Raw genomic sequence first — 15,305 nt, forward strand, 5'->3', positions numbered from 1 at the left:
AAGTGTATACAAAGCTCTTTATGAATGTGTGAATGTATGTCGAGGTATACGTTACCTGCAGAGCGCTCTCCAAACACCTCTGCCATTCGTACGCATATCGCTCGCTCTCCTGCCAGGAGTGTTTGGACGAGAGACAGTGGGAGAAAAACAATAAAAAAAGATGAAACCGAATGAGAGCTTTGTTCATTGAGAAACCTCAGGCTGTATTCAACAAGGAGAACCGGTCTGTGTACTCAAAGAGAACGAGGGAGGACAAGAACAGAGAGCAAGTGACTGACCTCCACCTCTCCTGTGAGGTCCTTATACTTGTCGCGGATGATCGGCAGCGCTGGTTTTTCATTTAGGGTGTTGGAGCGGTCTCTGAAGGGCTGCTCAGGGGCAGGAGAGGGGATGGACCGTATGATTTCTTTCTCTCCCAGACTGTGGCTACGCTTATGGGAACCTTTGTACAAATACATGGGGTCAATGACAAATGGGAATGTCCATGATAAAGAACATGAAACAACTAGGTTTAAAATGAGTGCCAAGTACATACTCGTTGTATTCTTGTGGGACTCATATGAAACTTTAAAGTAAAAAATAAAAAAAATAAAAAAACTTTTATCATTTGCAAGAAAGTTTCAATTTAATGACTGTAAAACATCATGTAATATAACTACCAAGTAAAACTGATAATATAGTAGAATGTTATTTAAAATAAAAAATGTAACATATATTATCCAAGGTAAAAAATAAACTATTAAAATGTTTTTGGTCATTGAAATCAAGCTGAAATAAAATATAAATATTAGTTGACAAACACATTAGAAATAGAAACATTAGAAACTGAAACAAGTTGGAAGTACTAAAATTACTAAAACTGCAAAAAAAATAAATTTAAATAAAAATAAAAAAAAATAAAGAATGAAAGCACATAACATTACTAAAACTTAATTGAAAATGAAAATATTGTATTTTTTCATATTTTAAATTAGTTCATATTTTTATAACAGTATGTAAATAATATAAAAACACATCATGAGTCATTCCACAACATTAGCTTGTAAAACCTTGCCTTGTCATTTCCTAACATTTCCTGTTTTATGGGTATTTTTTATGCATGTTGATCGCACCACGTGACTTTGGCGGACATATATAATTATAATACACCTAATATCAAAAAAAGTTTTGGTTTTTTTTTTTAAATGTTTTGTTAAAACATTTCTTTTTTTCTAAGAAATAATAGGATTGTCAAACTACTTTAGCGTTTCGGTTAAAAAATGTAATTATTTTAATGAGCTGTACCACCCCGACATGTCTTGCAAAAAAATAATAAAAATAAATTTTAAATCAGAAATTAAAAACATGCACTTCACAGAAGAGGTCTATTTGAATTGTATTTTTAATACATATGCATTTAAATATTTAGACAGATCATGTGACAAAGGGGATGACACATCTTACCCCATACTCGCTCTATAATTGTACGAGTTTAATTGTTGATCCTGCTGTATAATTAAAACTTTCCGAAGCACACAAACTGTCATTGCTAATCCACGGTGGGGCCACAACACAGACCACAAACACCTCATTTGCAACAAATGATAATTATGTGCAAAAGAGCAGCATAGTAATACAGACATGCATTATTCATGAGGCATCACACAGTCAAACTGGCACGAAAAGCATGCCGTGCACACATAAGCAAGGAGACGGACGGCGGCACAACAAGCTCATGTGACGCAGCGACAGGTAAATCACACCCCCGCTGAAAACCACATCAGTCTCGGCATGGTTTCAGCCGCCAATCCATTCCTGCACAAACCTCACTCCTCAGATTAACTGTCTGATAGGAGGTCGGCAGAGGAGTAAACCCTCTTTTGTTTGAACAAATGAAATTTAGCAGATGTGGGTGGGGATCAATAAGAGGCAAATAAGCTTTTATCTCATTGAGTAAGTGCTAATGCATTATTGGGGAGCGAGGATGAAAAACCAAGGTGATGAGGGATTCGGGTGGTAATGTGTATATATTGACATTGCCGTGCGCATCAGATGCCACTCTGCCATCTGTTGACTTTCAGAGAGAATGCAGCTGTGGAGATGCACTGGATCCAATGCACTCATTGGGTCTCATTCACAAATAATCACGGGGATTATTCCGTATTGGTACGCACAAGAGAACTTGTTCTTAACCTCATTCTAATGTTAATGAATTTGGATTATAAATGAGCGGCCGAGTGCCCAAGGTTAGTCATTTGCATAAAACGTGCTTTCGTGTTTCACAAAACCAAGTTTCACAACCTTTCGTCACTCTCAGAAAGCCTATGATGCTTACTCTAAAGACGCGTTTTCTTCTGAGCACGTGCAACAAGATCCTTGAAAAATGGCAAGTGTGCACTCCTCAAAACCAGTTCCAACACAATAAACACCTTTTATACAGACCCAGATTACAGAGCTCTCATTTGCAGCTGTACATGCATGCATCAGTGTTGTTATACAGAGAGCTATAACGCAGCATTTCTTACTCTTTCACTGTATATTAAGAAATATTAAGTATCCATCTATAAAATTCATCATAATACGATTATAAAGTCATCTCGATTATGTGATTTTTGCATTCGTGTGGTTTAAGTTATTCCTACTGATTTTGTATATTTAGAATACATTTTTGTACAAAAGTTATTGGTGACTCATGATTTGTTTGTAAAAACATTTTGCATGCAGATTTCATGCACAAATTCCCTTAGGGAATGAGATCCATTTGCTGCGTCTCTCCGGAGGTCGCAATTGTCAATCGCATACGTCATTGAGGCTGTCTCATTTCAGAAAAGTAACTATTACATTGCAAAGTCAAAAGAAATGACAACAATTTACGCTTTACAAGAAATAATGATTACTTTTCTGAAATGAGACATCCTTGATAATGTCTGCGACCGACAAATGTCCTCTGGAGGACACAGCACTTTGAAATAATACAGCTACGGTTATGCTAATGTTTTAGCATAAAATATTGTGATGACACTTACCCTGCACGGATAAGTCAAAGGTGGCAAGTTCGTTCTTGATCATTTCTTCGCTGGATTTGACCTTGGCCTGTGTGCTGGCCTTCAAGAAATCTGATTTGCCAAATTTGGGCTTGTCTCCTTGGAAGGCTCCAAACTCATCTGTCATTTCGCCCTGGTTGCTCTCTGCTTCTGTGATTCCAGGAGGGGAGTCGGATTTCTCAGAAACCGTGCTGGCAAAGTCGCCAAAGTCGTCGTCGTCATCCTGGCCGGCCTGTTCAATGGGGCCAAAGTCAGCGAAGGATTCGAACTGGTTTTCAGCGGTGGAGCCACCGTCTTCGATTGGGAAGGTGGTCACCTTGGCAACTGTGGTGTGGGTGATGTTCTCAGAGCTCCCGAAAGATGTCTCTTTCCTATGGACAACAGCTGAAGATGGCAGTCCACCTTGAGACTCTCCCTGGAGCTTCTTTCCTTGACCAGATGGGAGATCGTCCTTGTCGGACCAATCGTAGCTGCCCAGACTGCTGACGGCAGATGTGCCAAAGGGGTCAAATTTCAAATCATCAGACTCTGTAAATGACAACATGGAACATCCATGAACTTTTAGGTTTCAGTGCCTTAAAAGGGTAGTTCACCCAAAAATGTATTACTCACCCTCATGTCATTCCAAACCTTTAAGACTTTGGTTTATCTTCAGAACACGAATGAAGATCTGTTTGATGAAATCTGAGAGAGGGCAGCCACACAACTACCATTTTGACTCTAAAGCTTTAAAACTAATCCATATGAATTGAGCGGTTAAGTGCAACTTTTCTGAAGAGGCTTGATCACTTTATATGATGAACAGTTTGAATTTAGACTTTTATTCATATATAAACATCCATCAACGCACATATCAGTTGTGGTAAACGGAAGCTCAAGCAAGTTCACTTGACGTGCGAGAACCAATGAGGTTCATTCTCGTGTTACGCAGCACGTTTGAGCTTCAGCAAGAACCAATGAGGTTCATTCTCGTGTTACGCAGCACGTTTGAGCTTCAGCAAGAACCAATGAGGTTCATTCTCGTGTTACGCAGCACGTTTGAGCTTCAGCAAGAACCAATGAGGTTCATTCTCGTGTTACGCAGCACGTTTGAGCTTCAGCAAGAACCAATGAGGTTCATTCTCGTGTTACGCAGCACGTTTGAGCTTCAGCAAGAACCAATGAGGTTCATTCTCGTGTTACGCAGCACGTTTGAGCTTCAGCAAGAACCAATGAGGTTAATTCTCGTATTACGCAGCACGTTTGAGCTTCAGCGAGAACCAATGAGGTTCATTCTCTTGTTACGCAGCACGTTTGAGCTTCTGCGAGAACCAATGAGGTTCATTCTCGTGTTACGCAGCACGTTTGAGCTTCAGCAAGAACCAGTGAGGTTCATTCTCGTGTTACGCAGCACGTTTGAGCTTCAGCAAGAACCAATGAGGTTCATTCTCGTGTTACGCAGCACGTTTGAGCTTCAGCAAGAACCAATGAGGTTCATTCTCGTGTTACGCAGCACGTTTGAGCTTCAGCAAGAACCAATGAGGTTCATTCTCGTGTTACGCAGCACGTTTGAGCTTTAGCAAGAACCAATGAGGTTAATTCTCGTATTACGCAGCACGTTTGAGCTTCAGCGAGAACCAATGAGGTTCATTCTCTTGTTACGCAGCACGTTTGAGCTTCTGCGAGAACCAATGAGGTTCATTCTCGTGTTACGCAGCACGTTTGAGCTTCAGCAAGAACCAGTGAGGTTCATTCTCGTGTTACGCAGCACGTTTGAGCTTCAGCAAGAACCAGTGAGGTTCATTCTCGTGTTACGCAGCACGTTTGAGCTTCAGCAAGAACCAGTGAGGTTCATTCTCGTGTTACGCAGCACGTTTGAGCTTCAGCAAGAACCAGTGAGGTTCATTCTCGTGTTACGCAGCACGTTTGAGCTTCAGCAAGAACCAGTGAGGTTCATTCTCGTGTTACGCAGCACGTTTGAGCTTCAGCAAGAACCAATGAGGTTCATTCTCGTGTTACGCAGCACGTTTGAGCTTCAGCAAGAACCAATGAGGTTCATTCTCGTATTACGCAGCACGTTTGAGCTTTAGCAAGAACCAATGAGGTTAATTCTCGTATTACGCAGCACGTTTGAGCTTCAGCGAGAACCAATGAGGTTCATTCTCTTGTTACGCAGCACGTTTGAGCTTCTGCGAGAACCAATGAGGTTCATTCTCGTGTTACGCAGCACGTTTGAGCTTCAGCAAGAGGTTTGTTCTCGTACGTCAAGCAAGTACAGTTGAGCTTCTGTTTATGTTCGCTGATGAATGTTTATATGTGAATAAAATCCTAAATTCAATCCGTTCATCATATAAAGGGATTGAGTCTCTTCAGAAAATTGACTAAAACGCTCAATTCATATGGATTAGTTTTATGATCTCTTTATGAACTTTTTGAAGCATCAAAGTGGTAGATGTGTAGCTGTCAATGGAGGGACAGAAAGCTCTCAGACTTCATCAAAAATATCTTCATTTGTGTTCCGAAGATGAACGAAAGTCTTACGGGTTTGGAACAATATGAGGTTGAGTAATTAATGACAGATTTTTCATTTTTAGGTAAACTAACCCTTTAACAAATTTTAGTACATTTATAGTTATAGAACAGTTTAGCAGTTAAGTACTTTCTTGATGTTGTATAATTGTAGAACAGGATGTTCTGGGTTCAATAATGGTTTAGTTCTACTGACAGAATCTGCATTTAATTAAAGCAGCATTTATAGTAGCAATACACTTTCAAATGTATATGAAGCAAGGCCATACAAAATGATGTATTTAGGCTGTCAAGTTGTCTAAATTGCCCATTTAGTGGTGGGACTACCGTTCTACTCTGATAAACTTCTGGTTCGGATTTTATTTGATCTACACCAGTGGTTCTCAACCAGGAGGCTGGGGCCAATAGGGGGGTCTCAAGATGACTGAAATGTATTTTAAATGAATAAAATATTATTAAAATATGAAAAAATTATCCAAACTCCAAACTACATTTAAATGCTAAAAAACAAGATATAAACATTTCTATTAGAATATTAGAATATAATAAAAACAAATAATAAGTAATAAAACTATTTAGTTTCTCTCTAAATAACTGTTGTCTTCAACTGAACATAATTCTTGAATCATGGATGATTAAATATATCAACACTCCTAGATTCAGTCAATAAAAAGTTTGAAAACAAACAGCTTTGAAGTAATCCAATATTGGGGGGCCTTTGAGTCTAAAAGGTTGAGAACCACTGATCTAAAGTCCCTTTTTGATATCCACATATGTGAAACTTACCATGTTTACCAGCTTTCCATGGTCAGCAGCTGAAAGACTGGATTAGAATAAGCGGCTTTATAACACTCACGTTAACGCATGTGTAAGTTTTGGAGGTATATTTCTGAAACATGTATTTAAAAAAAAAAAACTTTTGCCCTACAGACTTCAACTAAAATGGCATTATAGTGCACAAGATTTTTTTTTTACAAACTGACGAATGAGTTGTAATTATTTCTTGTGGTGATAAACAGCAAGACAGTGATACAGATTCAACTTGTGTTGAACCCTCAACTCTCTTTATAAAAGAAGAAAGTTTAAAATTAAGTTGGGCAAACAGTCTTTAAATCTCTCCCCTTTATCTAAATTTGTTTTAAGTTAAAATTGCATTTTTTTTTATTTTTCTTATTACAAATTCAAGATTTGTAATTATTATTAAAGATATAGCGTACATATTATAAAGCCTTAGGGGTCTTTCAGACTGGGCACGTTTGCTGCGGTCCGAGTGCAATTTTTCCCGCAGCGTTGGTCTGGTTTCACATTCAACTTGATTCTATCGAACCCTGTTGCAGGTTAAATCATCAAAGTTAAATCATCACCACGGTCAACCCCTACATGTGTTTTATTGAACTAATGACATCATCATCGGCTAAAACGCATGCGCAGGTTACTTTACTTCCTGAAATAGTGCACACCAGAGTCCAAATTGTGAATCGCGCCACATTTCCAGTCCAAACTCAGACCACCTGCTATAGTTAGTCTCAGGTGCGGTACCCTGATGCGCTCCGGGGTCCGCATGACAGCTTTCACAATACCAATTTTTGATACCCCGTTGTGAACTAAACTTCCACTTTATTTGTTTACTCCCTCATGCATTAGGTCAAAACTATCAAAAAACTAACTCAACAAACACACAAGTTTGTGCTGTTTTTATGTATATTTACAAATGGCTTAAAAACCAGACAAATGAAAGTGTCATTTTGTCTATTGGTTACGGATTCAGGATGGTCTCAAGTGCTCCCTGGTCATGATGAATTATTCCTGATATCGTCATATGATGAAGCCCTGGTTCATTAACTAGAGACTTCTGGCACTCTAATGATTCCTGAGTCCTTATCTACATCCAGAAGTCATCCTGAGTCAGGGAAGAAACGCTCAACTTCTTATTCACTAGATTGGGGTGAGTGACATCTGCATATGAGGATTGATGAATGCTTTTCAGATTTGTTACTAGAAGTAAAACTTCATTTTGGAAGGTCAAAATAACCATGTCAGTCATTCTGCACATTTCATTTTTATAAAATGAGTCAGTTTTGACTTTTTTTAAAAACGCAACTAGACTGCCTCACCAAGAGATATTTTTGCCAATTTTCTGGCTTTCAGTGTAGTGATGATGTGCAATCATTCATAATACCATACAATCATCCATTCCACACACTGACAGACTGATAAAAGAGCTGCAATGCTGCATTGTGCGGTGCACTTTGAAGCTACTGCATGCACTTATTTCAAATACAGATAAATAAGCAGGAACTGGCTTCATTTTGAGGGCATAATGTTGATTAAAATTAACAAATTTGAAAACACCTAATTCTACTTGAATACTTGAATACTTGAATTTATAATTGATTGGCAGCTCTAGAAAAAAAACAATCACATATGCATGACAATACCTAATTCCCTCACAGTTGAGCGGGGCAAGACTGTTCACACACTCAATCATTTGTGAAATTGACAAGAAGCTGGTGCAGTGTGATAATTCTGATGACTAAATCTGCTTTGGGTGGCAAGATTGAAGGATGGAGAGAGAAATCAAGACGGCACGCATGTCTGCTGTACCATTGTTCATATTTATTACGACAACATTGGCAGAGAGAGAAAGAGAGAGAGGTCACAAAATTCCATGAAAGATCTTGTTACAATAGTCTTGCCAAACTAACAATTAAAAAGTGTTTTTTTTTTTTTTTTGCATTATAAGAATACAAGGGCATGCAAAGTCAGAAAAAGCAGAAGTGAGAAGGAAACAAAAACAAGACAGAAAATCCCAAATCCAGATGCAGAACCCAGCATTGAGAAGGCACATTCACAGATTAAGATCAGATTAGTTCTCATTGGTCAAAGACACACTGTAGTTGGACTATAAAAGGAAAAAGCAACCAGAAATAAGGGAAGGTGATACAGAACATTTAAGCAAAGATCAAGGTGATGCTAATATTGGTTTTATGCAGCTTATTAAAACCCTTTGAGAACCTGAGAGCGTTTACGGAGTTGTTAAATTTAGTGAAAATTTCGTTGTTAAATTTAGTGAAAAATTGGCAAGCCACCACCCGCAACAACTCATCAAAACTTCAAACTAGGGCTGCACAATTAATCAAAAGAATAATTGAGAATCCGCTTAGGTCTGCCCTGATTAATTGTGTAAAGCATCAATTACAGAGTTCAATTTGGGTCAACTACTATTGAGTATGGTAGTTTGTAACCAATCACAGTGTCCACATGAATGAAGGGGCAAGTGAAGCAAGTGACAAAGCTAAAATGCTCCCATTTAATTAGTCAAATATTATTAAATGATTAATTAAATTATAAAATGATGTATTTATCTAATTTTATTAAGCAAATACAGTAGTCAACATTTGAAGTGGATCAAAACCTTTCAAAGTTATACATGGATTTTGAACAATACCCCTTCTTGTCTTAGGACAACTTTTTTGATCCACTTCAAATGTTGACTACTGTAGTTCTTTGATTTAGATGTATAGCCTACATACAAAATATTGGCATACAGTTGCCCCAAACAAAATGATTATACTTAATAAAATTCTATCAATCAGAATTATTAATCGCAATTTCAAGATTTTGTCATAATCGTGCAGCCTACTTAAATCCGGAGCCAATTCTTCTAAATGGACGTTGGTTAGCATCACTCTATTAGGTGCTCAAAGGGTTAAAAGAAACCAGATAAATCTAGCCTATCAGAGCATTTATTGGTTTGAGTGACAGGTAAAGAACGACAAAAAGAGACAGTACCCTTTTTCTCTCGCCATCCTGTACATCTCAGTAGGAGCTATTTTTGACCCACACAAGTCAAAAAGGTAACAATTTCATATCACGGCAAGCAGTGTTCTCCTCATAAATACAAATAATATGCTTTCTGGCATAAATGCAACACAATCAGGAGTATTAATCAAGTCTATCTATATTCAAAATAAATAAGAGCTTATTTTCCTGTAATAAAAATACACTATTAAATTTGCATGTATATATTTCCATTCTTAATAAAAACAACCTATTTTGTTAGTATGCCAGAAAAACTGACTAATCCTACTAATTGTTTACTGCATGTATATACTTGTCAATTTCACAAATTGAAGGCTGGCACACACTGGAGCATAGAAAAGCAAAGTTAGAAAGAGTTCCACCTTGAGTGCGGTCTACGAGAGCAGACGCAGACTCTCACGTACCGCAACAAACCTGAAGTAAAGTCACCTTCTCATGGAAAGACCACGAGAAGCGCTCTGGCCTGGAAAAGAGATACTCTATGGTGGTTAGCTACACATCCAAGGGCGTAGGGCAAGTGTTAGGAAACCCAACACTCTCTCAACCTGCTACAATATTTATGCTGGGGCTCTAGAGGTTTCCAGTAACTGAACTAGAAGCATTTGTATAAGATCTAACTAAAATCAACAGTGTTTGACAAGGTTTAGGTAATGATGACAGAATTCATTTAGATAAGGCAAAAGGGATTCCTACAGACCTCAGTCGGAGTGGAAGGCAAGTTTAACACGACGTAAACGAAAATGAGACCGTGTGAGATGGAATTAGAGTTCATTTAGTATGTTATATTCTTAACATATGTGACCCTGGATCACAAAACCAGTCACATGTCGCACGGGTATATTTGTGGCAATAGCCAACAATACATTATATGGGTCAAAATTATCGATTTTTCTTATATGCCAAAAATCATTAGGATATTAAGTAAACATATTTTGTAAATTTCCTACCGTAAATACATAAAACATTTATTTTTGTGAGTGGATGCAGCAAAATCTATTTTTTTTGCAACCTCAGATTCCAGATTTTAAAATAGATGTATATCGGTCAAAATATACCATACATCAATAGAAAGCTTATTTATTCAGCTTTCAGATGATGTATAAATCTCAATTTTAAAAAAAATGACCCATGTGACCCAGTTTTGTGGTCCAGGGTCACATATATCTGGTTGCTTAACATTCGGCAGACAAGAGACTGAAAATTGAGAGGAACAAATTTTCTTGAAAACACTGGGTTGTGAAAATAGTGATGCACCAATACTAAAATTCTGGTCGATACTGGCATTTGATTTTTATGTTCATAGCCAAAAAGGATAAATAGCTGATATCAAAATGATATATACTTATTTATACCTAAATAAACTGTAAACACTACAATCAATTGTTTAAAATAATATAAGTGAATTTATGCATCACAAAATTAGTTATTAAATTAGTGTTTTTAAATATCAAGTGCACTGAAAAAATTTGCTAATAAATATCACAATTAATTACAAATAATTTAAAGGCGAAAAGGTTTTTAAAGGTATTTTCTTGTAAAATATTCTCCAATAATCTTCGTTTTAGCATTACATGATGGCAAAGTTAATCTACATGTAAAACAGGAAAAACGAGGATTAAATCCAATATCGACCGAAACCAATAAATTGAAAAATCTCTAAAATTAAACGTGACCTAAGACCTTTAGAGAATACAACACAATGAACAAACTACTTCCATCCCTCACGGCCTTGTTTTGCTCAAGTCTAAATACGGCTACTAAATATATCTACTCTGGCTAATGTCTATTGCTGCATTCATGTCATGTTGGAATTAGCGTAATTATGAGATGAAAACCTCACCTTCAAATACTGAATCTACAGTCATTTTAGTTGCTTTCATGTGAAGGTCAAATCGGAGAAGTCAGAGCTTTCATTACATTTTCAACTTAAATGAGTCTGACATAAATGTAAATGGTTTCTACTAGTCAAAAACTAGTAAGAAACGTGTAATTATAGAAATTCTGACAATATGTAGCAGCAGTCTATTATTTTCAGGTCTGGTTGTTGGCTCTGGTGAGACCACACAAGTGTATGGGAACTCTTCCTACTGTGCTTCCTCAACTCCAACCAGTCTGTGCACACGAGGGCTGATATGACTGCTGACTGAATGAAATACTGTGACTGTGTTCTCACCCTGATACATGATGACGATGAATGATCAAGGGAACACAAGCACACATTTGAGGGATGCATTTCATGCAGACATGAGAAGCAGAGAATGAGTGTAAATAAATGCTGACTGACTGACATTAGGAAAAGATTGCAAACAGGCCGATCAAGAGCTCCTGCCAGTCACGAGGCCTCTAAGGGAAAATCTCACTAAATTGGCGTCCCGATGTGCACTCCTATTTCTCAGCATGGACTAGTATCAGATGCCTGAGGTATGCAGCTCAAGTACAGGGCAGCCAGTTCATGCTTGTGTGATATGACTCGTGTTAAATAAGTAGTGCTTTGTCATTTTTGCTTATGTATGCACTGAGGCACGGCATCGAGGTTTCTCCATGCACATGCAAACACGGATAACCATCACATGAACGGATGAACGGTTACATGCAAAACAAGTGTATCCAAAATGATATTAACTATAACACCTGTTCTATATAACCAAGAGAGGTTGTGATATGGTTTGATAGGAAGGTGGAATTGTGGATCAGATTAAGCAGAGAAATGTTAAGCTCATTTATCATGCTAAGACCTAGTTGCCTGCAATGGAAAAACGGCTTCAGCGTCATTAGCATATTAATCTGCCAGTTTATATATTCCATTTGAAATTCTGATGAGCACAAAATGGCTCGGAGTCAAAAATCTGAACGAATGTAAAGCCAGATGTCTTGTGTTTGCAGAATTTAAATGAATATTACCATCTTGTGCAATAATCTTTTGTCTTTCTCATAATCATCTAATCAAAGATTTGAATGTGAACATTATAAAGTCAAATGTGAACATTACACAAGTTTGGCTTTGCGCCAAAAGCCCTTTTTTGTTATATCCCACTCCAATCAGTTTAATTGTTGTCTGAAAAGCATGAAATCCGATATTTACTAATCTAATCCAAACTACATGATACGAAATCTGATTACATTTTTGGAAATTAATTGTTGGATCAAATTTAAAAAAATATATTTTTAGGAATTTTGGGAAAAGTACATAGTGTCAAACACAATGTGCAATAATGCCTGTGTCAGAAATCACTGTTTATTTTCACTTATATTTATTTTCCCACAAAGCAAACTACAGTATGTGGCATTCACTATATAGTTAACAGTATGATTTCAGACACAGCATACTGTATAAAATACACTAATGTTTTCAAATTCATGTTTTAGACATTATCATAATGCCTCTGTGTTGCATCTCACGGAGTTCACTATGTCCAGATGTAAAGAATGGACATGTGAAGCAAAATTCCAAATTTCCTGTCCAAAATCTTTTCTTGCCACATTACCGTTCCAGCTATTCTCATTCTCTTGTCATTGTGTTACAGTAAGTCACAACTACAGCAACTGATGTAGATATTACTATGGCAACTGATGTAGATATTACTATGGCAACTGATGTAGATATTACTATGGCAACTGAACAAATGGATCTGATTTTATCAGTTGCAAAAATAAGTGGGCAATCAGTCCTAAACGTGAAAGAAATTAAAATTGTGAACAGTTTTTGTGCACTCTTCATGATTACATGCTGCTTTGGTTTGTGATTTGGATACAATGACAATCAAAGCAAGGGAAACTGGGTAACTAATGAGAGATGGCGACAGTGACAACATGAACAGACGGACGTCAGGAGAGAAAACCAAGTCACAAGCTATTCGCATTAAATACTGTATAAATGTGCTTTCGTAACTGCCTGATCACTTGATAACACTAGGAGTTGATAAAACCAGTTATTGTGCTGTTAGCAATAATACTAATCTTAAGAGATTCAAATTCACAAGCACAAGGTTTGACTGGTAAAAATTAATAATACATAAGCTAAATTAAATAAATAAATAAATAAATAAATACATAAATATAAACAACAATAAATACTGTAGGTTTACAATTGTGCATAATTAAACTGGAAATGTATATAACTTCGATGGGAATGACGGCATGTTATGATGTGTAGCAAGTTTTTGATATGTAACTATAACTCAGCCGCACTGAACACACATACAGTGTTCCAACTGGGTGTCTGATAGGGCGGTTGTTCAGCCTTTGAGAGGCCCGAGCGGTCTGAGCATGTATGAAATAGAGAAAGTGGCGAAAGAGAGTGGGCCAGACTTCACCAGAGCAAGCGTACTAATTCCTCACCTGCAGCTGGGGGTTGATGCGACGACAATCCAGGGAGATCTAGGGAGCTATCAGACATCACATGCTTCAGGTCTCCACCCATGTCTGATAACTTCATGTCTAGCTGTACTGAGAGTGTATCCTCTGAGTCCTCCTTCCCCACGCTGCTGCCCCCGATGGACGGGAGGTCCAGGGACTTCACAGAGGCAGAGTCCTCTTTGGCCTGCTTGAAGGCGGCCACTTTGTCCACCAGGCTCTTGTCAGACGCGCCCAGCGCCGTACAGAATTTGGAGGACTGGAAATCCGCAAAGTCGTCATTGTCACTCTTGAGCGACGAGAAGGAGCCCCCACCACTTTCTTTGTTATCGTCGTAGGCCAGGCCACCTTCAAGTGAAAGCTGCTTGAAGACGTCATACTTATCGCCGCCAATTTGTTGCCGCTGCTGGGACGTCTCTGCCTGGCTCTCGCCGCCACAGTCTCCAGAGTCGGTCTCACTTTTCTGATCTCTTGAGCTCCCGAATGCCATGAAGTCAGCAAAGTCGTCCTGAACCACTGTCCCGGCTCCTCTACCTGCTACTGAGGTGGCAGGAGCTACTTCAGAGGATGATGAGGAGCCAAAAAGGGCAAAATCACCAAAGTCATCACCCACTACACTGGGAGGTTTCGCGACTGTGGAGGGCAATACTAGGGATGGAGGTGCTGAAGGGAACAGATTGAGTTTGGGGTCGGCAGTGGAAGTGGGAGCAGGAGGAGCCATTGTCGTGAAGAGGTCCAGGTCTGCCATGTTGAGAAGATTTCTAGGTTGAGCCAGAGAGGATGGCTGCGAATGAGACAGAGACTGAGAAGAAGTGAAAGGAGGAGGAAAAGTTGGCTGGAACTTGGCCTGGTCTGGTGGGTCTAGTGGAGAGACGGCGTCGGCCGTTTTAAAGTCTGTAAAGCCATCGTCGGCACTGACAGACTTGAAATCAGCAAATCCCTCCCCTGCGGAAAAACAAAAAGAAAACAATTGAAGAGCATGGCAAAATGCATTTCACACCAAAACAAAGGACAAAGAGGTGGCACGGCACAAAACAGAGTTTCAAAACAGCCTACAAGTCGCTCAAAGCCTCATTTCACAGGCCTTAAGGAAGAAAAACGGATTAGCAATGCTTAACAAGCTGCATTTGACTGCTGAAATGAAATGGTGGCACAACGAAACGACTTTTACTGTGAAGACAGAAATAAACCTGATAGAATCTCTCACATATACTGTAACATCATTTTTCAGTCTCAGCACATTAACACCACCATACAAACAAACACACTCAGGTGCAACCACAATCTATTCTCATTTCATTTGAAGTGAAGTGACAAGTGCAGACCAATTAATCTGAGATATTTTGAGATTGCCCAAAATTTACCGACAGCCAAGGGCTGTATATATCGTGGCAGCAATCTATCGACAGATATTTTGCCATACCATGTCCATTGCAGCATGTAAATATATCAGCACACTGCAGGACTGCTTAAGGTCAATAACATGTTTGCAGTCACTATATTACATTTTATCAAATACTGGCATGATATCAGTCATTAGCTCCCACGCCCTCTCAATATAGGCCAATGAAAACTCATTTTGATCGACCACTAGAAGTG

The 15,305-nt window shown here is 38.4% G+C and overlaps 1 protein-coding gene across 3 annotated transcripts in view; it reads right to left on the bottom strand.

Moving 5' to 3' along the window:
- synrg (synergin, gamma) overlaps positions 1–15,305 on the bottom strand; it is a 47,922-nt gene that overhangs the window by 16,247 nt on the left and 16,370 nt on the right. For all 3 annotated transcript variants that reach the window (XM_084125434.1, XM_084125435.1, XM_084125436.1), the window contains 4 exons: positions 13,692–14,651; positions 3,006–3,551; positions 279–442; positions 56–109 (listed from right to left, as the gene is read on the bottom strand). In XM_084125434.1, the coding sequence (XP_083981560.1) occupies positions 56–109; positions 279–442; positions 3,006–3,551; positions 13,692–14,651 (1,724 nt within the window). The remainder of the gene's footprint in view (positions 1–55; positions 110–278; positions 443–3,005; positions 3,552–13,691; positions 14,652–15,305) is intronic.

Source organism: Abramis brama (genome assembly GCF_963993115.1).
Source record: "Abramis brama genome assembly, chromosome: 10".
Taxonomy (NCBI): domain Eukaryota; kingdom Metazoa; phylum Chordata; class Actinopteri; order Cypriniformes; family Leuciscidae; genus Abramis; species Abramis brama.